The sequence below is a fragment of the Crotalus tigris genome, unplaced genomic scaffold (genome assembly GCF_016545835.1).
Source record: "Crotalus tigris isolate CLP2741 ecotype Arizona unplaced genomic scaffold, ASM1654583v1 scf7180000019068.10715455, whole genome shotgun sequence".
NCBI lineage: Eukaryota > Metazoa > Chordata > Lepidosauria > Squamata > Viperidae > Crotalus > Crotalus tigris.
In genome coordinates, this window is record NW_024097358.1 from 3,333,561 (window position 1) to 3,357,897 (window position 24,337).

The 24,337-nt window shown below is 41.6% G+C and overlaps 1 protein-coding gene across 8 annotated transcripts; it reads left to right on the forward strand.

Moving 5' to 3' along the window:
* Nucleotides 1–57: 57 nt before the first annotated feature.
* On the forward strand, nt 58–23,817 carry WDR93 (WD repeat domain 93). 8 transcript variants are annotated; one of them, XR_005558634.1, is made up of 19 exons: nt 695–817; nt 1,046–1,372; nt 1,810–2,005; nt 2,311–2,375; nt 3,206–3,284; nt 5,965–6,125; nt 6,877–6,912; nt 9,463–9,550; nt 10,456–10,639; nt 11,482–11,552; nt 11,829–11,915; nt 12,725–12,856; nt 13,339–13,552; nt 14,545–14,605; nt 14,776–14,932; nt 15,961–16,120; nt 17,763–17,882; nt 19,430–20,122; nt 21,671–23,817. XR_005558634.1 is itself a non-coding variant. In XM_039359294.1 (18 exons), exons 2-18 carry the CDS (start codon nt 1,106–1,108, stop codon nt 19,494–19,496), a joined length of 2,145 nt encoding a protein of 714 aa, XP_039215228.1. In that variant the 5' UTR covers nt 58–134; nt 1,083–1,105; the 3' UTR covers nt 19,497–20,455. The 8 variants fall into 8 exon arrangements, 6 of the variants coding, with proteins under 6 accessions (XP_039215228.1, XP_039215225.1, XP_039215229.1 ...); XR_005558635.1 differs by having other exon boundaries at nt 22,125–23,817; XM_039359294.1 differs by lacking the exons at nt 695–817; nt 21,671–23,817 and adding an exon at nt 58–134 and having other exon boundaries at nt 1,083–1,372; nt 19,430–20,455.
* Nucleotides 23,818–24,337: the final 520 nt, after the last annotated feature.

A 24,337-nucleotide genomic window follows, 5' to 3' on the forward strand; every position in this document is an offset into this window, starting at 1 on the left:
AGGGAGGGCAGGGAGGGGGCGGGGCCGAACCGTGGCCACGCCCCGGCCTTCCATGCCCTGGACTCCATTTCCCGTCCTTCCCTTCTTCCTTCCGCCCGGGGTTGCCACAGCAACGCGTCAACTTCCGGAGACAGGTGTGCGCTCAGGGGGGGGGGGGACAGGTATGTGCAGAATTAGGCGAAAGCCACGAAGAGGATTTTTTTTTTTTTTCCCCTCCAGGAGCTTCGATTTGGGGCTGCTTCGCCTGCGGGAATCATTTTTCTTTGCTTTTGAACGGAGCTTTTCCCAACCAGGGGACTGCAGCACCCATTATCCCCAGCTGAGGGGTGTGTGTGTGTGTGTGTGTGTGTGTGTGTGTGGAGTTGCAGTTCAACGCCTCTAAAAGCGCCCCCAGGGCTTAGAGGAAGGGAACCTTTTGCCAACCGCAAGATTTCCAGCGAGGGTTGAGCCTCTGGGATGCCCTGGAAACCTTGTTTTGTTTTTGTTCGTTTGCGTTTTTGTTTCTGTTTTGCTTGTGTTTTGTTTGTGTTTGCTTTGCTTTGCTTTGCTTAGGTTTTGTTTTGTTTCTGGGTCTGCCCAGCTCAAACGAGGGCAGTGTACGAAAAAGTGCTTTTAAAAGAAAAACAAAGTTTCCCTAAGTATTGCAAAACAGTGTCATGTTGCATTGAGAGTTGGCAAGGGTGTGTGTGTGTGTGTGTGTGTGTGTGTGTAGGATTGCAGCAAAGCAATAAATGGGTTGCATACAGGGCCAGTTTGGTGCAACGGTTAAGCCACCTGGCTAGAAACCAGGACATTGTGAATTCTAGTCCCACCTTAGGTATGAAAGCCAGCTGGGTGACTTTGGGCTAGTTGGTCTCTCTCAGCCCAACCTGCCTCACAGGACTGTTGTTATGGGAAGGGGGGAATAGGAGGAGAAAAGAGTGTTAGGTATATTTGGTGCTTTGAATTATTTATGAAAAAGAAAGGTGGGGATTAAAAAAAGAAAGCTTGAGAGTGATCTTTGCTTCTCTCTCTTTCAAAACCAAATCCCACCTTCCCTATTTAGCAAGGCTGATTGGTAATTGGATTGAATTTTATGGCAGAACTCAGCTGAGCCGAAGAGAAGATGCCTTTTTATCTTCGGAAGCAGCACTTGGACATTCCTGCACCCACCGAAAAAGACTGGATTAAAAAAGACGAAGAGGAAAATTTCTTCCAGAATGACCCCGACGAACTCCTAGACTCGTTGCCTCAGCCTTTCTGCATGATCAATAAAATATTGAAAGACTTGTTTGAAAGAGCCTGGGAACGAATTGAAGAAAGGCGCCCGTTACAGGAGACGAAGCAGCAAAGTTTCACACCCTTACTCTGTCACCCTACAAATAAATTCATGGTAATCTAAGGCTCTTTCAGATAAAGAGTCCAAGGAAACTTTGATATGTGACCTTGGCATCATATTATTTTTCTTCTACAGCATCATCCTCTTGGACAACCACATTGGTTTTCTTTTGGCTATAATTTCAGGGAGATATGAATTGGACGATACCACCAAGACATAAATCTAAATATTTCTAGATCATCCCTTTGCCCCAGAGACCCCTTATTTATAATTCCATCAAAACCATTAAAATTAGCACGGGTTTATTAAATATTTTTAATGAGTCAGAGAAGTTAAAGCATGGAACCAGTTAAAAGCTAGATGAAGTAAAATATATATATATCCTCCATATAAAGACATTGTAGTATAGAAAGATTGGAATTATTATGACATTCATATCGTATGTTCACGTTTCTGAGGTAAACATGTTCTCTTCTTTTAAATCTTCCCAGGTATCAGGGAGGGTAAACTGCCTGTCAGCTTCTGAAGGGTACATCTTTATGGGGCACTCCACTGGGATTTCTGTCTTCAGCTCAACCACCTGTGAAAACGTGTCTACTTGGGAGGCAACCAAACTTGAAATTTGTTCCATTCAGCTGTCAGTCCTTGGTGGTGTCTCCCATCTCCTTGGAACGGTGGATGAGATGGGTAGGCAGCTATACATTTATGTTCATTAAGAATGAACGGTTAATTTGCTGATTGGTTCACAATTTATTATGAGTGTTATTCAATGAAGTCTTGTAAGATGAGTTTCAAGTTTTTCCTATTTACTAGCCATGGAGAATAAACTTCTTCCTCCATCTGAAGAAATGATTTTCATTTATGAGAATTAGCATTCTCAGCCAATCAAAGTATAGTTAACTGGATAAATAAAGGCACCATCTAGGTGTATGCTAATGAACATGAAGGAAAAAATTGCCCTCCCCTAGAATCATTCTTGTTTTGTTTTCCAGGTTTTGCACGTCTTTTTTGTTTTGTCAGAGAAAACCTCTTGCATATAAGATCCATAAATGAAGTGGTGAGTTTGTCTCATATTAGCTGCTAGTGCTTATATTTATCTACCTGTCATTTTTCAGTTGTCTAAATTGTACCTTTTTGAACATCCCAGTTATTAAAACCCATTGTGTGATTCCCATAATCTTAAAAAAGTTATGTTTTTAATTGAACTATTGTCAGAGTTTAAAATCTAAGCAGAATCGGGTCTGGTTAGTACTTAAAGGGAAGATCTCCAGGGCTATAGACGTAGATTTAGAAGGGGAAAAAAATATCTAGGAGAAGGCTGTGTCAAGAATACTGCATGGACAGTTCAATTTGAAGAAGACTTTCTTTTTTCTTTATTAGTTGGGAGGATATTACTGCACACATGTCTTCTGAAGCCACTTTAACGAGACATCTGGTTGACCACTGTGCAAAAAAAAGTACAGGTAGTCCTCAATTTCCAACAGTTCATTTAAGGAATGTTCAAAGATACATGAAAAAAGTGACTTATGATCCTGTTTCACACTTATGACCATTGCAGTGTCCCATGGTCACATGATCAGAATTTGGACACTTGGCAATCAGCTATTTATGACGGCAGCAGTGTCCCGGTTGTAAAAGATTGTAAAAATGGGGCAAAATTAACAATTTTGGCAACAGAAATTTTGGGCTCAATTGTGGTCATTAAGTCGAGGATTATCTGTGCTGGGCTGAATTCTTGTCCCCCTCAGACCTTCTCCAATAAAGTCTTTTGCTTTTCTGTCCAATCTCTCAAGGAGCTGCAGCAAAAATATGCAGTTTTGGACTCCTTGCTATTCTGGTTGAATAGGCCTAGCTTGATCTCATATTTCGTATTCTCCTGTTTGTCAGGAAGATATCAGCAAACGAAACGTCTGCGTGGCACTGGAGCTTTCTCAGGAGAGTGACTATGCAGGATTCCTGCTACAAGGCAAGTCTCAGCCTCTCTTAACCTTCTGATGTGCTTGAGGTCCAGATCTATATTTGGGTGGTTTTGATATATAATAATAATAATAATAATAATAATAATAATAATAATAATAATAATAATCAAGGGTAGTACCAATAGTCATAGGCTCCTTGGGTGCAATCCCAAAACAACTGGAGCACCACTTGAACACAATTGGCATTGACAAATTCGCTATTAGTCAATTGCAAAAGGCGGCCTTATTAGGAACTGCTTCCATCCTACGACGATATCTGTAATACCATCAAACATCCACATCTGCCTATCCTAGGTCCTGGGTAAGGACTCGATAGGTAGACAAAATGCCAAATCTAGTCTGAACATCTGGATGACTGTGCGATGATCCATAATAATAAAGTTGGAAGGGACCTTGGAGATCATCAAGTCCAACCCCCTGCTCAGGCAGGAAACCCTACACCATTTCAGACAAATGGCTGTCCAGTCTCTTCATAAAAACTTCCAGTGTTGGTGCATTTACCGCTTCTGGAGGCAAGTGGTTCCATTGGTTAATTGTTCTCATTGTCAGGAAGTTCTAAGTCCTTAGTTCTAAGTTGCTTCTCTCTTTGGTTAGCTTCCACCCGTTACTTCTTGTCCTGCCTTCAGGTGCTTTGGAGAATAGCTTGACTCCCTCTTCTTTGGGGCAGCCCCTGAGATATTGGAACACTGCTATCATGTCCCCCCTCATCCTTCTCTTCGTTAAAGTAGACATACCCAATTCCAGCAGCCGTCTTTGAAAATAGCCCTTCCTACTAAAGTACTGAATTTGCCCTACTCATGATGAATCCCAAAGGTGCTTTTTCATGAGGCAACTGGACTTCCTTATTTTTTCTTTGAAGACATTTCACCTCATCCAATAAGCTTTTTCAGTTCTCAAGGAGCTTCTTGGATGAGAGGCAAAACATCTTCAAAAACAAAAAAGCAAGGAAGTCCAGTTGCCTCGTGAAAAAGCATCTTTGGGATTATTTATTTATTTATGAGACTTATATACCGCTTTAAGTGCAGGCACTCTCTAAGCAGTGTACACCAGTAAGCAATGTATATATATATATATATATTTACATTGCCCCCAACAATCTGGGTCCTCAGATTGACCTCGATATCCGAGAATCTCCATAGACATTTTACTATGGATTAAATTTGTTTGAAGTCCAAGTCCCTGGAGGCACACCATTATTATTTTTTTAATCTACCTAATCATAGATTTCATAATCGTGGCATGATTTTGATATTTTGTTTCTATATGGAGATGCGGAATGCATTTGGATATGTTTATAATTCGTATACACAAACAACAGTAATTTGTATCATAAAGAGCCAGCTTGTTTTTTCTCTCTCTAAAACCTGATTTACAGCATAACATGCCATTATCTTGTTAGAATAGTTGTGTTGAAATCCAAGCTGCATTATTAACACTGAACAGTATTTAATATTTCAAGTTTGGAGACAGTGAATACTTTTGAATGCATGTCTGACTTCTTTTTTTTTCACTTTGCAAATCAGGCTCAAGCAGTTCTGCAACTGACTTCCCTTTTATATATATACTCAAAAGTTTAAGGAATTTCCATTAGAAATTTTCTAAAACTCCTGAGAGCTGCTCGAACAGCAGGGGACAACTTGCAGCCTCTAAAAACTTTTCCTTTTTGCAGTCTGAGCCCGTTCCAACTGCAGAATTAAGTCTCAGGTCATTTTAAAGTGGAAAATATAAAATAACTTTTCTATCAGCATATAACATTTTATACACTGACCCGGGTTTTGGTGAGATGGGCAGTTATATGAATTTGACAAATATACATAAATAAGCTTGAAACAGTTTTAAAAAAACAATAGAAAATCTCAGCTCAACTTGTATACTTCCCACTTTGTCTCATTCCTTGAATTGGCCCTGTCATCCATCTAAACTGGATCACATTTACATCTCCTGCCCAGTAAAATTTGTTCACCTTTTACTTGTGTTTGACAGACATGTCAAACACAAGGCCCGGGGGCCGGATGCGGCCCGCGAAGTGGTTTCATGTGGCCCATGAAGCCATCCTGGAAACAGTGAGGAAACGGCCTCCGCTGCCTTGGCCAATGTACAATTTTGTGGTGGCCATCTATGCTGAAATGCATTCAGTCTTAGCTCCACAAGGCCATCTAGAAATAGTGAGGAACCAGCCCCTGCCGTGTCGGCCCTGCACCCTGGGTGCATGCTGGGGAGGTGTCACCCTTTGTGAGGAATGAAGAAATGGACCATGCCTCGGCGCTTGCCCCGGTCCCACCCCCTTCTGCCAGAGACCCTAAGATCTGTCCCATTCCTGCCTAGCCCCCCACAGGCACCCTTGATGTAGAGCTGGCCATGCCCACCCAGTAGGCCACACCCACTCCATCTATGCCTACCCAGTAGGCTGCACCCCCCTGGCCGCCCCCCCTGCCCCCCCCCCCGAGGGCAACCACAATGCTGATACGGTCCTCAATGAAATTGAGTTTGACACCCCTGTCCTAGAATTAACAATTAACAGTGAGTGGGGGCAAAAATCTGTGAATCTGTTTTTGTTGTCATGGGACACGGTTAATAATAAGAATCATTCTGTATTTTAAAGGACTGTGAGACCTTTCTTCTCCTTCTTTATTGCTTAATGTGCTTTCTTCTGATTTCTCAAAAAAGGCAGCTCTGAATCTTGGCTGGAGATTTACCGATTGCCTAAGGATTCCTGGCAGAAGGAGACGGAACATCTCCATACAATTGCTCTCCCAGGTTCAGGATTTGTCAAGGACACGGGGCTCAGCCAGCTGCCTGTGCAAGAGAAATTACCAGAGAGATCTATGGTAAAAATCACTTTTTTTACAAGTCCAAATGATTAGCAGCTGTAAGTTTTCCATTTAACTGAAGAAATATCACTAATGTTCTCAAGGCACCTTATTGCTAAACCGTCTTGACCCAACATTTAAACCAGTGTTTCCCAAACTTGACAATTTTAAGGCATGTGGACTTCAACTCCCAGAATTCCACAGCGAGCGTTGCTGGCTGTGGAATTCTGGGAGTTGAAGTCCACATGCCTTAAAATTGTCAAGTTTGGGAAACACTGATTTAAACCATATAATCTGCTCTCAGTGATGATCTATGTTGTGCACTACAACACAGATATGGCCGGAGAATGAGCTTATCTCTCTCTAATTGTGTTAAAAGTGCCTAAAACAGCTCAGTTGTCTATGGGGCTCTCCCTGAGAATTAACCTTAATTTTGGATTTTCTTTCTTCTTAAAATTTATATCTGGTGATGCCAGATAGAAGCGTCCTGCTATTTTCTTCTGACAGAATACTTCTCCCCTCTAGGATGTCTATTCACATTTAGTAGTTTTTAATAAAATGAGCCAAGATGATAAGAGTCCTTTTCAAATAAGAATCGGAACCTGCTTGCTCTTTGGGTTTCTGGTGTTGCTGTTGTTTGGTTAGGGGTTCTAAGAGCTGTACTAATTCCATGGAAGTGTAGTTTTAGGTAGAGTCAGAACATCTACCTAAGTTCTTCCAACGTTGTTCTATGTATTTCTGAACCATTGATGTTTTTGTATTTCTATAGCACAAGAATGTTGATATTCAAGTAACTGAAGATATGGTAAGCAATCCTGACTTTGAACTCTTTAGGTTGTTAATTGGCTGAAAACAGCCCTAGTCAAACAACTCGATTGTCAAGAAGTGTGCTTTGAGAAGGAAGTTATAAAATGGGGCGCCATGGATACAATTTTTTATTCTGTATGTTACTCCCATTCCATCCTTGGAAGCAGTGGTGGGATTCAGATATGTGAACAACCAGTTATCTGTATGGATGCCACTTCTGGGCCTGGTCAACAAAAAATTAGCTACCAGTTCTGCTGAAGTGGTGAGAACCAGCTGAATCCCACCACAGGAAGGAAGGAAGGAAGGAAGGAAGGAAGGAAGGAAGGAAGGAAGGAAGGAAGGAAGGAAGGAAGGAAGGAACGAAGGAAGGGAGGAAGGAAGGGAGGGAGGGAGGGAGGGAGGGAAGAAGGAAGGAAGGAAGGAAGCAAGGAAGGAAGGAAGCAAGCAAGGAAGGAGTGGTGGGATTCAGATATGTGAACAACCAGTTCTCTATATGGATGCCACTTCTGGAAGTCCATTCTGGGCCTGGTCAACAGAAAATTAGCTACCAGTTCTGCCCAAGTAGTGCGAACTGGCTGAATCCCACCACTGCTTGGAAGGCTTTGGTCCCACTTGGTTATGTACATTGGAAAAAAGCACATTTTGAAGAAGAAGAAGAAGAAGAGGAAGAGGAAGAGGAAGAGGAAGAGGAAGAAGAAGAAGAAGAAGAAGAAGAAGAAGAAGAAGAAGAAGAAGAAGAAGAAGAAGAAGAAGAAGAAGAAGAAGAAGAAGAAGAAGAAGAAGAAGAAGAAGAAGAAGAAGAAGAAGAAGAAGAAGAAGAAGAAGAAGAAGAAGAAGAAGAAGAAGAAGAAGAAGAAGAAGAAGAAGAAGAAGAAGAAAGAAGATGATGGAATGGTGGGGTGATCAAAAACAGGGAGAAGTCTGTGGCATCCCTTTTATTTCCAAGAGTGCCTGTGGGCTTTAATCAGGTCTCATAAACTTTCACGGAAAATAGAAATGGTAGCTAGTTGCAGCTCAGGGCTCCCTTGGGCCAGAAAAAGAGATCAAGAGAATCTGGGGTTATGGGCAGAATCCTGGGTAAAAGAGATCTAGATGACAAAAGGGAACATTTTGATAAATCAATAGAGGGAATCGGTTGCATTTACTGTGGTAACCATTTTGTGTGACTGCCCACAATGTGTTTGCAAAAATCTACAGGCACTCACCCAACCCCCCAAAAGCTGAAATAGTCCTATTCTACTATATCCCATTTCTTGATGTCTTTCTTGATGGCCACATCAATCATGAATGGTGTTGAGTGAGAAGTCTTCAAGATGTCTTCTAGGGCAAGGTTCTGCAACCTTGACAACTTTAAGACTGGTGGACTTCAGCTCCCAGAATTCCTCAGCCAGCTATGCTGGCTGAGGAATTCTGGGAGCTGAAGTCCACAAATCTTAAAGTTGTGAAGGTTGTAGACCCTGTTCTAGGGCTTGTTTTCTCCACAAGACTTCAAAGAAAGCCACTGAGTTTTGACTTTAAAACTGAAATGGCACTCTGGGGCTATGAAGTACCCAGCCAGTCTTCAGAATCCAGTTGAGTCAGTACAGCATTGTGCTAAGCATCTGGTACCAGATGTTGACAAATTGATGAAACATTGCGACATTACAACTTAGAGCCCGCCTTTCAAAACCTTTCACCCTGATTCTTGACACAAAAACATAAGTTATGGAATTTTCATTGGGATGTTGCGAGACATGTTTCATCATTTACCCCTTTTACTGCCACACCCCCTACCCTTCACACTCATCTACGAGCTGTGAGGAAAGTTGCAAAGTCTTATCCTGATTGGTTAGTTATGTCTAAAGAGGACAGTATTTAGGATAGGATAACCCAGAAGTCTCCAGTCTCCTTTAGACTGTTGGGCATGTTTGAAATATTTCAAATTTGACATTGGACTGTTAAATTTCAGCCACTTTCTAAGGCTGCGGGCACCTTAGAAAATGATTGCTAGTATTAAAGTGGAAGATGCACTAGCTGTAGTAAATCACAAAGCACCTATTTGCCACTTATGATCTCCTCCTCCTCCTCTTCTCCTTCTCCCTCTCCCCCCTCCTCCTCCTCCTCCTCCTCTTCTTCTTCTTCTTCTTCTTCTTCTTCTTCTTCTTCTTCTTCTTCTTCTTCTTCTTCTTCTTCTTCTTCTTCTTATTCTTCTTCTTCTTCTTCTTCTTCTTCTTCTTCTTCTTCTTCTTCTTCTTCTTCTTCTTCTTCTTCTTCTTCTTCTTCTTCTTCTTCTTCTTCTTCTTATTCTTCTTCTTCTTCTTCTTCTTCTTCTTCTTCTTCTCCTCCTCCTCCTCCTCCTCCTCCTCCTCCTCCTCCTCCTCCTCCTCCCTCTGCTCCTCCTCCTCCTCTGGGTCTCTGCTGGCTACCAGAGAAAATGACACTAATGCCCACGGACATCATGCCACCCATTTATAGTCCAACCAGAAATTGCTTGACTCCTCAAATCCTGATTTTATCAAGGAGCAGCATCAAACACATTGTTTAGAATTGCCATTTTGATTCTTTGCAGGATTTGCAACAGCTACTAAGCAAAATTGAATCTAAGCTGCTTCCCCCTGTTCTACTGTTGAAGGTCAGACCACCCAAACCTCTTTCAGGTTAGAAACCTTCTCAACTCTTTCTTGTTTTCTCAACTTTTGTACTTCACTGTGCAAAAGGTTCTGGGAGAGAACCTGACATAGTTAGCAACACCATTGCTGACACAAGCCTTCCTAATCTTGTCTAAGAGGCTGGGTCAATGATGTTGATTCTTATTACTATATTATTATAATTGTTGATAACGACTTTTTTTTTAAATAATGGGGTAATGAAATATTTATATTAGTTGGACTGAGATCTGAAAAAAAGGCTTCATTCTTTAGGGGGGAAAAAATGAAGCAGAGCTAAGTTGTTATGAAAGACCTTGTTCCACAAAGCTGATTTGTTGCACCGCCTAAAGCTGCACCAAGAGGAACAAGTGTCTTTAAACACTACTACCTCCAATGTTCTCAAGAGAAAGAGAGGGAAAAAATGTTATTTTTCAGGAACTGCTACCTGTGCATTGGGCGTCGGCAAATGGATCCCCTTGTGGTCATCAGTATATGGAACTGCATACTTATTTCTCAAGGTGCTACTCTATGTATTTGCCTATGTTTCTTAGCCTTAGCCATTTTGAGATAGGCGGACTTCAACTCCCAGAATCCCTCAGCCAGCAGCACGTATGGATTTCAGCTCCCAGAATTCTGGGAGTTGAAGTTCACCCATCTTAAGGTTGCCAAAGTTGAGAAATAAGGCTTAGAAATAAGCCTCCCTGTAATTCCTTGGCATTTTAACTCCAAGGGCTTTCAACCTGAGCCTCTTACTTAATTAGTTCACCTATTTCTTTTTTTCTAAAAGTCCAAGGATTATCGCTCCCTCATATTAAAGATAAAGAAACAAAACAAGCAGAAGCAAATTTCAAGGGGATTGGATTGAGGGAGAAGGGGGCTCTCTTAACACCGTTGCGGATGTGTTGAAATTCCAGTAAGCGCATTCAGGAGCCCGTTCGAGGCTATAATGAAGAGCGATGAAGGCAACGTCATTGGCCTGGGCTACAACACCTTGATCAGAGAGTGCCAGATGGAATGTCTGCAAGAGATTTTCAACAGCAAGTTCCAACAGTATCTGGAGATAGAGGATGATCTGGAGAGCAAAGAGGAAACACTTAGGTAAGCAGAGGAAAAGATCTGCTTCGGCTGTTGATTTCCAGTTGCATTGTTTAGGGCAGAGGTCCCCAACCGTTTGAGCACCAGCGACCACCGGTTCTGTGGAGAGAGGTTTTTCCACGGACCGGAGGGTGCATGTTTTTGTGTACTGCCTGCATCCCGCAGATGGGGGATGTCGTGGCCCAGTACTGGTCCACAGACCGGGGGTTGGGGACCCCTGGTTTAGAGTATATAATCATACCATGTAATTCTGTTGCTGAGATGAAGCTGGTAAGGTGTAGGAAACCTGGTTTCCTAAGATGATTTGATAACATTTTTCTGATTTTTATAATAGCCTTCCCATTGTTTTTCCAGTCATTTTGGCCATCAGGATTTCAACCGTAATAGATTTGGAGGGAACCAGCTTACAGAAGGCTACTTATATGTGCATTTTAATTGGAAGATAGCAATAGCACTTAGACTTATATACCACTTCACAGTGCTTTACAGGCCTCTCTAAGTGGTTTATAGAGTCAGCATCTTGCCCCCAACAATCTGGATCCTCATTTTACCAGCTTTGGAAGAATGGAAGGTTGAGTCAACCTTGAGCTGGTTAGGATTGAACTCCTGGCAGTGAGCAGTGAATTAGTCTGCAATACTGCATTCTAACCACAGCACCTCCATGGCTCCCCCTCCTTTTTTTTAAATACTTTTTTTAAAAAACAATTTGAGTGACATACAAGTAACCCTAATAAATAACACTCCTCTAAACCATTGTTGCTGGCTTTCTTAAACTGTTACTGGCTTCCTTGAAATCTCGTGATAATGTGTGTGTTTTCACGAATTGTCATCTCTGTCTATTTTAGTTGTGCAAAATTCCATTTTCACTTACCTGGCCGCACCTTTCAAACTGGAACGGAATTAAAAGCTGAGGCAGGTAATTTCCCCGCTCTGGGCAGGACCCTGAATTGTCTTGACGAAACTCCTTCAGCAGAATTATAGTATGAATACGAACACAAATCAACATGTTTAGACCCAGGAGTCTGCACTCTGTGGGTGGGATCTTAACTTGCGCGTTTCTTTCCTGATTCTCATTTTCCCATGGTCCTTCCAAAGGAAAGAATAGGGGGTGGGAAAATAAAATCCTTTGCCTTTTAATTTTTTTCTCAGGACCTTATCTCTGTGATCCCTTGGTTTTGTTTACATTTTCTAGATATGCCTGTCGCCTTCAGTGTTCACTGGAGCAACAGTCACAATCTTTGCTTCTATTTCCTGAGTCGTCCACCCAAGGAAAAACCTGGTAATGCTACTGTGGAGTCTCTTACAAGAGTTTTCTGAAGTTTTTATGTGCATTTCAGACTTTCTGGTGATATATTTCAGACTCGTCAAGATATAATCCTCTGTACAAACTGTTTTATTGGGGGGGACTGAAATTCAACAGCCAAATCCTGGTATCAGATCATATTTCATAAAAATAAAAAAGAGTACAGGACATCTGAGTCATAAGAATTTGGCACTGGGAGTTGCCCCATGATTTTAGCTCCATTTATTTGCAAAACAAAACAAAACACAAACAAAGTCTAAACATGTGTATAGTTTTCGGTCTTGAATAAGCAGCTTTAGGCATGCTGCTTTTAAAATTAGTCACCTGAAAAAACTCTCTTTTCCAAAACATACTTTTGAGATTACACATTTTGCTAAGTGTAGTTTGTTTTCACCCTAGTTGCGCTGAATATGCTGCGGTTGGTTAGATTTGTGCAACATTCTTAGCCATAAATTGCAGTGACTGGGTTCACATGACACATTAAGGGGAAACTAAAGTCACTTCATGAGGGTTTAGCACTGTGTGTATTTAGCTTCTGGGTCAGACAGTTGGCCCATCTCACTCAAAGCTCATAAATGCTGAAACACATAATCCAGCATCACCGTGGGACCCAGGGTTGCCAGTTTCTGTAGTAATTTGATAGAGTATGGATTCTGTTTATTCCTATGTGTAGTTCTATGAATCAAAAGGAAGGAGGTGGAGAATCTGGAGGGGTGCTTAGCAGAAGACAATGTTCTTTCCCTACTATGGGGCCCATCTCTCATACGATTCTCTGTTCTTTCTAGATTCTGATCCCAAGCCAGATATTCTTTGGCCATGTGCTGCTCCGATTGTATATTCAACTGTCAGCCCTTGTTCGTCTTACTTCGCCTTTGCCTGTGAAGATAGGGTTATTACTTTGTGGGACACATCAGTTGGTGAGCGTTTTCCCTATCAGCTCGGGAAAGTTAGATAAAAGGAGAATTCCCACCCTGAAATTTTATCACGGTGGCAAACCACTTCTCTTAAACCAAGAGTTTTCTAAGTGATGGGCCAGGACTTCACTCCTTAAATAAGCTGAGTACCATTTTCTTCTTCTACTTCCATATAACTAAGCATCTTATTTTATCACACGCATACCCCAAATTACATTTGGTTGGAAACCTTGTGGGGGAGGTTGGACTTTAATTACCTAAATATTTAGGAGATTGTCCAATTCTAGAAGACTTTGGACAGTATGCAACATGGGCTGGGCTTGTAATGTAAGAAGAAGCCCATGGCATTTTTGCGTCGCTTAGGCTAGTACCTACTCTCTACTAATTTCTGCAGAAAGTTGACTCTGGCATAGTGAAGTAAACTGTTAGGAGAGCCTTGATAAAGAGGAGCCTACTACCCTCCATCTCCATTTGTGCTTTTCTAGGGTTTCCATTCTCTGCCATGGTGCTTCCCGAAAACTACGTTGCACGAAACATTCAATTCATGCCACGTTTACTACCATCCAGAGAGAAGACGTCTTGCTGTAGTAAGGATCCTGCCCATACCATGGTGCAGCTTTTGGTGCTGTGCACAGATGGGTCACTTCACCTGCTCACATCGGGGACCAAAGAATTTAGGTCCAAGTTATTAGGAATCAGGTGAGGCAGCCCACATAAAGGTCCAGAACATTTGAGGAAATGGGGATGATCTCCACAAGCGGCATTCTCTGGCCCTGATTTTCCCTGAAGAAGAAATACAGGCTATCTTGCCAACTACTGCAACGTAATTGTGTTCGTGACAAAAAGGCATTGCATTTTATTGCTTTTAGGGATGTCCATTGGCACAACCAGCCAAGATTGGAAATGTCCTTATTTGAAAAGAGTGTAGGCAATTGGAATCCACTGTAATTGCAAAGCTTGGGTGTTTCTTGAAACCATTTAAGAATGCTGTTGATTCTTAATTCATTCTATTTGTCCAAGAAAACAGATGAGAATTTAAGAGAGAGGATTGGGAAAACAAAGAATAACTATGAGAGGGCAGATGCACGAGAGTCATGCAGATGCTAAGAAAAGAATTTGTCCATTAAAGAAGGTGGACCCGTACAAACACAACTCGGAGAACTGGTTTTAGAATTTTTTTTAACCCTTCTTCCACCCTTTTCCATGATCTGTTTTCCCTAATTCCACACTATCGAATGACACCTTCTTGGAGATTCAATGGTACTGTAATATTGAATTTTTTCTTTAAAAAAAAAAGGCCAAAGGGTTTTGGGATGGGATTTTTTTCCAGGCCAACATGACTATTTTTTTTTTTTTAACAAGGACGGAAATTGAATCTTTCTAGAATTTTTAAGGGAATTTCTGGTGCCATTCTAGAATGTTATTGTGCAAGCCTGAGGGCTAATACTATATTCTGTGTAAAAAAAATGAACTCTGCGCACTAGACCGGTTTGTCGAACAAGTTGAAATAGGGTTGGTGGGCAATGCACAATAAATTCCATTAGTCTTTATGGTCATTTTAGATCAGAATCAACGAAGGACTGAACACAGTTCTCTTAAACAGTTGTATGACTTACAACTCTCTTGGTCATTAATAGGCTTTTCTGAAGATACTAAGTGAAAAAAAGTACATAAAGTCACTTTTTTAATAGGCCTGAGGTTCCTGATCAGACCGTCAGTGGTGTGGCCACCATTCCAACTTTGCCTGATGCGGTGAGTGCCATATTGTTACTTCCTAAAAATTTCTCGTCTCTCTCCAAATCCAAGAAACCTGAAGGTGGGAGATCAAGGGAGAGGTGCTTAGAGATGAAATTAAATGCTATAACACAACACCCCATGAGTGTGTGGAAGTCATGAGTGCATGTCCTTTTTCTTTCTCCCAGGTGCTGATTTTCTTCTGGATTGGCGTCATTAATCTGATGGATACCACGACCGATGAGATCATTTGCCAATTCATGGTGCCACCTTCCTACAAAGTTGCATCCCCTTGGCAGCCCGTTTTTTCCATGGATACAAATGGCAGGTGGTTGGCCGTCCAAGGTAAGGCGTTCTGGAAAGGCACACCCACACCCGAACACGTAAGGAGAGGCAGGGTTCCTCTTTTAAGCAATGTCTTGAATTTCTTCAATGATTTCCTCAGCTCTCAAATTCTGGCTCACCTTCAACTTCTCCTTCTCCTTCTCCTTCTCCTTTAGAAGAGCTTGTTAGATCCTACTGGTATCATCCTTGGAGCACTTCCACAGTGCCATCATTTTATAAAGCTGTCATGGTTCCGAAAGAAGAAGCTCTTCAAAGAACTTTGAGGCATTGTTTACCTTAAAGAATCTTTAATTTGCAATATAGCTCCTGACAGTGAGAACAATTAACCAGTGGAACAGCCTGCCTCCAGAAGCAGTAAATGCTCCAACACTGGAAGTTTTTAAGAAGAGACTGGACAGCCATTTGTCCGAAATGGTGTAGGGTTTCCTGCCTGAGCAGGGGGTTGGACTAGATGACCTCCAAGATCCCTTCCAACTTTACTACTCTTACTATTACTACTAGCTTCGGCACAGTACATAGAGAAGCCAAAATCTAAAATTCTCCTCCCCCAAACACACAGTATCTAAGCATAATTCACTCCTTCATTTAACAGTCATTAATCACATTCTCCAATTAGTTTGAAGTGTGAACTTACCCTCCCATTATCTCCTCTTATTACAACTAACCTTGAAGAATACTCTACTGAGATATTGTTATAGCTAACTAGTCCCCAAGCACATTCTTCTCCCTTCCCTCCAGCACCATCTAATATTTACTCTAAAGGTAATACACAGAAAATGTCTGCATCTTTATATATTGTCAAGCAAGAACATTTGATGTTAGCAGCATTGACATAAGCATTTTGAAGGCGATTAACAATCGTTTCCACGTTTGTCGGCCTCAGAGCCCTGAGCAGGACAGGTGGCTTAATTTGTCTTGCTTGATTTCTCTCTTAATTCTAATTCTGCCGCTTGATTAATCAATCTAAGGTGGACCTTTTAAAATAGGAAGGCTATAAATAATCTCTAACCCTAACCTTTCAACTACAGGGGAGTCTAAGGCTGGTAAAGCGGAAATGGAAACCATCTTTATTTATGACTTCAGCACATATTCTTTCATGGAAACGTTTGCTGCAAAAGCTGAGAATCTACCTGCTGCCTTTCCAGAATTGCCCTGGGACAAACGTTGTGATCTTTTCTTAAATAACAAGTAAGTCGACAGCAGCATTTCCTATTTTTTTAGAAACGAGACCGACCTTTTTTTCATGGAGGACTGCTCTTTTTTTTTAAACCAAGCAAAATTATCATTCTGAAAGGTCGAATTAAATATATTGAAAGAAGGCACCGTAGGTGTATCTAATCTCTTTAATTTTGTTACCTATGAGTTGTTGTTTTTTTTGCTGTGGTTTTGATCGCATTTTGGTCTGGCCCATTTACTCTTTCTGGAATGCAGCCCCTCGCCAAAATCAGTACTGGCCTCCCAAAAGCATCTTTAGATCTTTAGAAAAAATCTTTACCATTTTTAGCTGAACTCTTCTTCCAGTCCTAGTTATTCCGGGGGAAGAAAAAAAACACAAACTACAACTATCACAGTACTTTCCTGAAATGTGCACTTTATCCATAGAATCACTAGATGGCAATATGATGTGTGCAATGAATTTACGACTGGTTAGCTAGATTAAACTTAGAAGATGAGTAAGAGATAGGTGCTGCTTTGAACAAATGAGGATGATGTTTAATAATTGTGTGTAATGCAGACAAGGGAAATTCCAGTGGGGCTTATTTAGCTTCATCTTGGCTCATATGTGACTCTGGACTATAACCCTACAATCATAGTCCAGCAAATAATGGCTTGCCGCAGTGCCCAAACTGAGTGACTCTTGGTTTGTCTAGCCCAGTGGTTCTCAACCTGTGGGTCAGGACCCCATTTGGGGTCGAACGACCATTTCACGGGGGTCGCAAAACAACGCAGTCCGCCATTTTTTCCTCCCTTTTCCTTAGCTGTGCTACTCCCTTTTATTCTATTGGCTTTTGAAAGCCAATAGAATAGACTCTCTTGAATAGAGTCTAATTCTATTGGCTTTCAAAAGCCCATAGGAATTGTCCAGGCTGTCTCTGCCCTGCTGAGCCCACCAAAAGTTCCATTCTGCAAATGGTGCTGCACCAGTTGAGTAGTCCTCGACTTACGACCGGTTGAGCAGTCCTCGACTTACGACCGGTTGGGGGAGTCGCGGCATTAAAAAGGTTGAGAACCACTGGTCTAGCCCAATGCTATCCACAGTGGCGGCTATCAGTTTTGAACATGGGACCTGACTTAACTCTTTTGATTGGAACTGTCAGAGCATAGAGTTGGGACCTGCAGGATCAATGCCATTTCTGCTCCCAGTGCCACGATATTTCCTACTTTGCTCAGCGTTAGTTCTTTTACCATAAATGGTCTGTGGGAAGTTCATTCCCACATACCATTACAGCTACCTTTGGGGTTGAGTCCTTTCGACCAACTCTTCACACTCCAAACAGAGGGAGCATGCCAGGAATTGAACCAGAGGAGTAAAAACCGTTTGGTGGAACACATTCCCAACATGCTACCCTAATACTCTTTAGCAGGAGCAGCTGTTAAGAGCAATGTCCTATTTTGAGAGTTATTTTGTCGATCTATTTGCAAAGGCCGCTAAAATCCTATATATCTGAAAGCACTGTGAAAACTTAAAAGTGCCATACAAATCCAGGAGTAACTGTCTGGGAGCCGGGGAACCCAGTTACAAATAATTTACTCCCCAGGCAATGAGGGGAACAAAAACCCGAACCCAAACCAAAGGGAGCTGGAATCACTATTTGTGTCTCTTGGCTAGTTTGCAGAGGCTGTCCACAATTAGCCAACAGATGCCAGAATGCTGGAGCCAGCTGCAGGAATATGCAGCCAGCTTGAAGAGGAAGATGTTTGGTGAAGTGAATGTGCAGCAAGAGTTCAGGTTGGTTTCTGTTCTTTGTCACTCCCAGAGACAGATGCTGAATCATAATTGCTTTGATCAACCCAGGACAGATATTGTTCTTTGTGTTCCCTATCGCAAAGATGCTCTGTGGATATTTTGCATGTCAGCTCAGGAAACAGGGCTAATATCAGGCGACAGAGAATAGTACCCCAAAATATTTGGATGGTAACAGAATGAGTTCCCTATTTCTATACCTATCTCCTTTATTACCTGGGTTAAAAAGCGACTGTGTTACCTTTGCCCCGCCATGTTTAAAGGCATGTTGGTTGGCTACACGCCACGTTTAAAGGCACTTAACCCGACCCAGCTTTTTTTTTTCGGAAATGAAATGAAAAAGATGAATTACCTAACCACTGGGTGAATTTTTAACAGCCAGAATTTTCATCAGTGCTGACGTGGGAATCACTGGAGTTGTTAAGCTAGTAACAACTAACTTAACAGTTAAGCTTCTCCATTGACTTCATTTGTCGTGATCATGTAACCCTGGGACACTGCAACCATCATAAATATGAGTCAGTCACCAAGCATCTGAATTTTGATCACATGATCATGGAGATGCTGCAACGGTCCTAAGTGTGAAAATAAGTCACTCTTTTCCAGAGCCATGGTAACTTTGAACGGTCACTAAACAAATGTTGTAGATCGAGGACTACCTAATTAAAACAGGTTTTGAACAGGGCAGCTTTTGCAAATACTCAGATTACGATTATTTGCAAAAGTCCTGTTAGTGTTTATCCTGTATATATGCTTTGCTATATTACGGAATCATCGTTGATGTGGCAAGCTTCCATTTCAAAAGTTGTCCCTGATGTGCTCCCCTAAATCAAACATTGTCCAGCGAGAAGAAAAATGTAAAAGTAGACTTTCTGCTCAAACCTACCAATCTTGCTGGGTGAAGACTGCATTCAAAGATTTCAATCAAAGGCCGTTTGAACTAATCAGATTTTACTTCTGAATTCATAGGGATAAAAAAAAACAAAATGCCCCTAAATAAGTCCAGCAATGGATGAGTTTTTGTGCAGCCGTACAAAAGCAACCTCCCCAAATCAGACTGCCTTTCTGAATCCATTAAGCAGACTGAGATCCCTCAGTTTTTCCACGGGTGGGGAAATGAGGCTTTCCTTTGCTTTTTAGACTACATGAAGCCCATTTTAGAAGGTACGCTATAATTTTATTTCCCACCTACAAAGGAGGGCAAAATTGTGCTGCCAAATTTCGGCCAACTGTGCCACAGAATTCTGGGGAGGATTCTGAGGGCCACAAAAATGTGTTGGGGAGCAGGTTATCTACCCTAGCAATACGCTGTCCATTTTGAACCATACCTCTTGATAGGCCTTCTGTTGAAGGGCAGACAATCACTCAGCGGTGGAAAAGTAAAGTAAAAAAAAAAAAAATGTACTTAGGAATCATGTCTGCTGATATCTAGAATCCTGTCCATTTGCCTTTTGTTATAATACTTTCTACCATTATGTTGTTTCTGAGATCATAAAAACGAGTTCTCTTATAGCAGTTCTTCTCTGTTTTAGCTTTTTTCCTGGGACTAGCGAAGAAGTATTACATGTTGACCCGGAACCTGAAATACCATCAACCTAAGCAGCAACTTTGCCATCTGATTCCATTTTTGGACACTTTTAAATAGCATCTGGTTTCTTGCAAGCCATTATTTCATTTAAAAGGAAGGAACAAGGTCAGAAACCAAGTATGGAAGAATTAACATGGGAATGGAGCCTCCAGTTGCCTTTGGAGGCTCAAAGAGTAATCTCTATTATATACTTCAGAGTATGAGAAGACAGCAGGGGATAGGGACCAAATGCCTTGGAGGTCTATGATGCTAAGAAACATACAAGAAATTTATACCAAAATACTTGTTTCTCCTCCTTTTGCATCCGTTCAGACGGATCTTAAGCCTGCAGATAAAGCCTTCGTTTGGTTATTATTATTATTATTAATTTTAAAAGCAAGATGGACCTGAACAATAGATGTCATTACTACTCTTTTTTTTTTTACAAATAAACATAGCACTTACTTTGACAATATTGGAACTATCTGGAAATGAAAGACTCTGGTGTGATCCAATTCTAATTTCAGTTTGGCTGGGTAGAGGTGCCACTTTTTCCCCATCGACGGTGACAGATTTTTCCCAAAACAATAGAGAGCATTCTTCAATATCCCTAAGAATCATCATCCATTAGGAGGATCAGATGTAACAGCAGATCACGGTGAGCAAATGAGGAGAAACCTGGGGGGTCTTTTTCCTTTCCTTCTGCACATCACAATTCCACTACTTGGCTTCTGTTCAATGTAACCCTGAAATCATACTGCTGATTCGCAAAACATGTTAAGTTATAATGTGGCTTGTCTGTGGCTCAATGTTTTTTTGTTTTGTTTTGTGAATCCAGCCATTATTGTTTCTGAATCACTGGCTAGCTCAGCGAGTTTGGCAAATCCAGCAAATGGAAAATCAGTTATAATCTGGGCTGGTAAAGAGTGATCTGCTCTCGCCTAGCGGAGTTTGATCAAAATAAAGCAGCAAATTATCATTTGAATTCATACACACCTGAAATAAGTAACTTCTTGCTCAGTGCTTTTTTGTACTTTTGGTATGAAGGTTTTGTCTGAATTATTACTTGTTTAGGGGTGGGGTGTGAGTGGGGAAATGTTTCAGGAAGCTTTCTTGTGTGTGCACCTGCCTTCATCTGGTTGTAGATTTGCAACAGCTATCCATTAGGTTGGAGATTATTAGAGGCTGCTATTCAATAAACAGAATTTTAGCTGCTCGGCAGTCCACAAGAGAGCACTCGTGCAACACATCCCAATTCTATGCTTCCTTCAAGAGCCTAGCTTCGTTACAGGCCAAATGGACCTCAGCAACATCTTTTGGGGGAATTAAATGGGAACGCCTAGGATAAAACAGGACTGGCTTCACCCTATTACATCAGCCTGTCCCACCCAGCCAGGCAGAGAAGATATATTGCAGAGTTAAAGCACAGGTCCCCAGCCTTTTGGGCACCAGGGACCGGTTCCGTGAAAAGAGGTTTTTCCGCAGACCAGAGGGAGCGTGATTTTGTGTGCTGCCTGCATCCCGCGGATGGGGCTTTGTTTGTTTGTGCGACCGATTGCTGGCATGCCTTGGCCCAGTACTGGTCCACGGACCGGGGGTGGGGACCCCTGAGTTAAAGAACTCTGACTGGTGGGGTCTAGGAAGAGAACTTTCTCTGCCATTGTCCCCACCCTGTGAAATATTCCAGTCCCTCCAGAGGGGAGGCAGGCCTCCACTCTCCTGATCTTCCAGAAAAGGGTTAAAACAGGGCTCTGCAGCCTTGCATAGGGAACCCAAAAGAGCATGCAGTTGTGGAGTTCGTTGGTGCTATGAGAGTCCTCCCAACTAATTCTTAATAGCACTTAATTATTCTTGCCTTCTGTTTTAAAAAAAACAAACTGAACACTTTAATTTTTAATATACTGTTTTTATATTTTAATGTTTTATCATACAGCCACCCAGAGTCCCCTCTTTGTGGGAGATGGGTGGTTGAGGATTGCAATAAATAAATATTACGGTCGTGGGTACTCCATCTCTGGAGGGATTTAAGAAGAGACTGGAGAGCCATTTGTTTGAAATGATAAAGGCTCCCCTACTTAAGCAGAGGGTTGGGCTAGAAGACCTCCAAGATCCCTTACAACTCTGTTATTCCGTAATATCCATCAATACGGAAAGCTCCAGTTTACTGCTCTGCCTGTATGTTTCCTTTATCTTTTCTCTCTTTCAGGATTACACTGTTATTTATATAATTGGCCTTGCATTGCTTCTTCCATTGGTTATTTCTGCACGTTTGGAAAAACAAGCAAATCTATGCCTAATGATGGAACAAGGAACCTACAACACCACTCCATCTTCTGTCTAAATTTTACCTGCCACAGAGATATATGTAGAAAAAGGAGAGCTTTAACCGATTTAAAAGGGGGAAGGAAGCTAAAAAATATTGTATTTTAAAGTTCCAGGCCCCACCCTTTTATTTGAGACAGAATACAAATGCCATCTTCGCAGCTTTTATGTTCCTTCCCGAGTTTCTTCATTTAAGCCGGGCCTCACGATAATCTAATTAGTTTTTGCCGTCTTTTGAAAAGCTGGGCCTTTTCCATTTGGATAAATTGGGGCCTGAAACAGTTCCTTCATATTATTAGGAAACAAAGGGCTTTATTTATTTCTTTCATTGTCACCAGAGACGACAGCACAAGCTAAAAATCATTCTAAGTGATGTTCCACCTCCCAAGAAGGTCATCCGGCAGTTACAAAGCACCGGCAGAAATGATTGATGAGAGATTAACAAAGGGCGCTCCGGCATACTTGCCAGTGACAAGATCAGCGGGATGGAATTTTCGTGCTGATTCAAAAAACACCTTCCTTGCTGTCTGGTGAGAATGGCATGTTTACAAAGGCTGCGTTTTCCTCTTTTTAAAAAACCGTATAATTTGGCTACAGAGAAGGTAGAAATGTTTCAAAAGAAAAATGGAACAAAGCAGGCCTTTTATATTTTGTTAAGGTCTAGCTTTGAAATGACCCCCTGAGTAAGTATGGAAAATGATACCAAAGGAAGAGCAGAGGGGATTATGGCTGTCAGACCAGCCTTGTCCCTCCAATTACTTCCACCATCAAGAATAAATAGGTCATTGAAAATGCTCGTGATTAACAGTGTATTTTTGTTTGGTAAATGACAGCTCTTTCTGAAAGCTGTTCAGATCAACAGCACTGTCTGAAACTTGCACAATCTTTTTCTTAAGCTCTATAAGTATAGAGAAAAAGCAGCATAGCCCAGAGTCGGAGTCAAGAGAGGAATCAGAATCTCTACATTCCCACAAACAAGCCCAACCCCTCTTGAATTCTGTTAGCCCTTATCCTAATATCCTAATGTTAGCCTAATAGTGCCAACCATTAGTTGACTAGATTCCTGTACATAGGCATCAGCTTAATTGGAACTTAAGGTGTGGCTCTCGTCTTTCGCGTCTGGCATTAGGCTAGTTTTTAGCCTCTCGTGCTGCCTCATTCATGTCATTGACTTAATTCGCTTGCTATTGCCGCATTTGCCCACCTTAAATAGATTATGGCTGTGCATGTTCCACACCACATCTTTTAGGAGACATCTAGACGAAGCCACTGGAAATGGTGTATTGTTTGAATATTAACAATACTGCAGTTCTCTGTCTTTGCACGTTATGCCACAAAGGGCTTATCTTGCTGTTCTGATAAGCACTATTCTACTTCAACACCTTTCCCCAAGCTGACTCATTGCAAATGTTCTTGGACTGGAATTCCCAGGATTCTCACCAATCATGGGCTTGCCTTTTCTGCCTCAGTGGCCACATCGATAGTAACGAGCCACACTGTCAAGAGTCCAATCCCTCCATACACATTCCCAAGATAATTGGGTTTATTTCCTTCATCTTTAGCATCATTTTATTTGTTGGAGGTAAAACGAAAACAGTTCCTGTGTTTTTCCCACCTTCTCAGCATTTTCTAATAGCAATTTAAATATTAGAAGTCATTTGTAGGTCACTATTTCCCAAGGAGCATTATCTTACATTGTACATTGTTCTTTTCTGCACTAGTAAAATCATTTTGTTCTAGGCTTCTTGAAGTTGCGGGTTTTCTAAGAATTGTTTTAATTGAAAATACTAAAATATTTATTCCCTGTTCTTTCGGTCTGAAAGGTTTTCAGATTATGAAAAACAGGTTTCCTACCACGTAGAATCTACAAAGACAGGTCACAAAAGAAAGAAGCACAGAGGAGTTTCTCCTAAAGCAATGGTTCTCAATCTGTGGGTCGGGACCCCATTTGGGGTCGAACGACCATTTCACGGGGGTCGCCAAACAACGCAGTCCGCCATTTTTTCCCCCCTTTTCCTTAGCTGTGCTACTCCTTTTTATTCTATTGGCTTTTGAAAGCCAATAGAATAGACTCTCTTGAATAGAGTCTAATTCTATTGGCTTTCAAAAGCCAATAGGAATTGTCCAGGCTGTCTCTGCCCTGCTGAGCCCACCAAAATTCCACTTCTGCAAACGGTGCTGCACCAGTTGAGTAGTCCTCGACTTACGATTGGTTGAGTAGTCCTCGACTTACGACCGGTTGGGGGTCGCAGCATTAAGAAGGTTGAGAACCATGTCCTAAAGCTATATATGGATACAATTCTAATGGGGGGATGTTGTAAATTGACCTTGAGAAACAGGAGGAAGAGCTACATAATGAACAACCATCATACAAAAAATATCTCAGCCCACAGAAGGAAAAGAGCTGCGGATAGTATGTCAGAGAAAAGAGAGGGGGAAAAAAAAACCCTCACATGCCAGAGAAAATAAAGAATCCTCTATGTCATGAAACATCCCGATTAAAGCTTCAAGATGTGCTCCTGAGGTGGATGAAATGGCATACCTTTTGAAC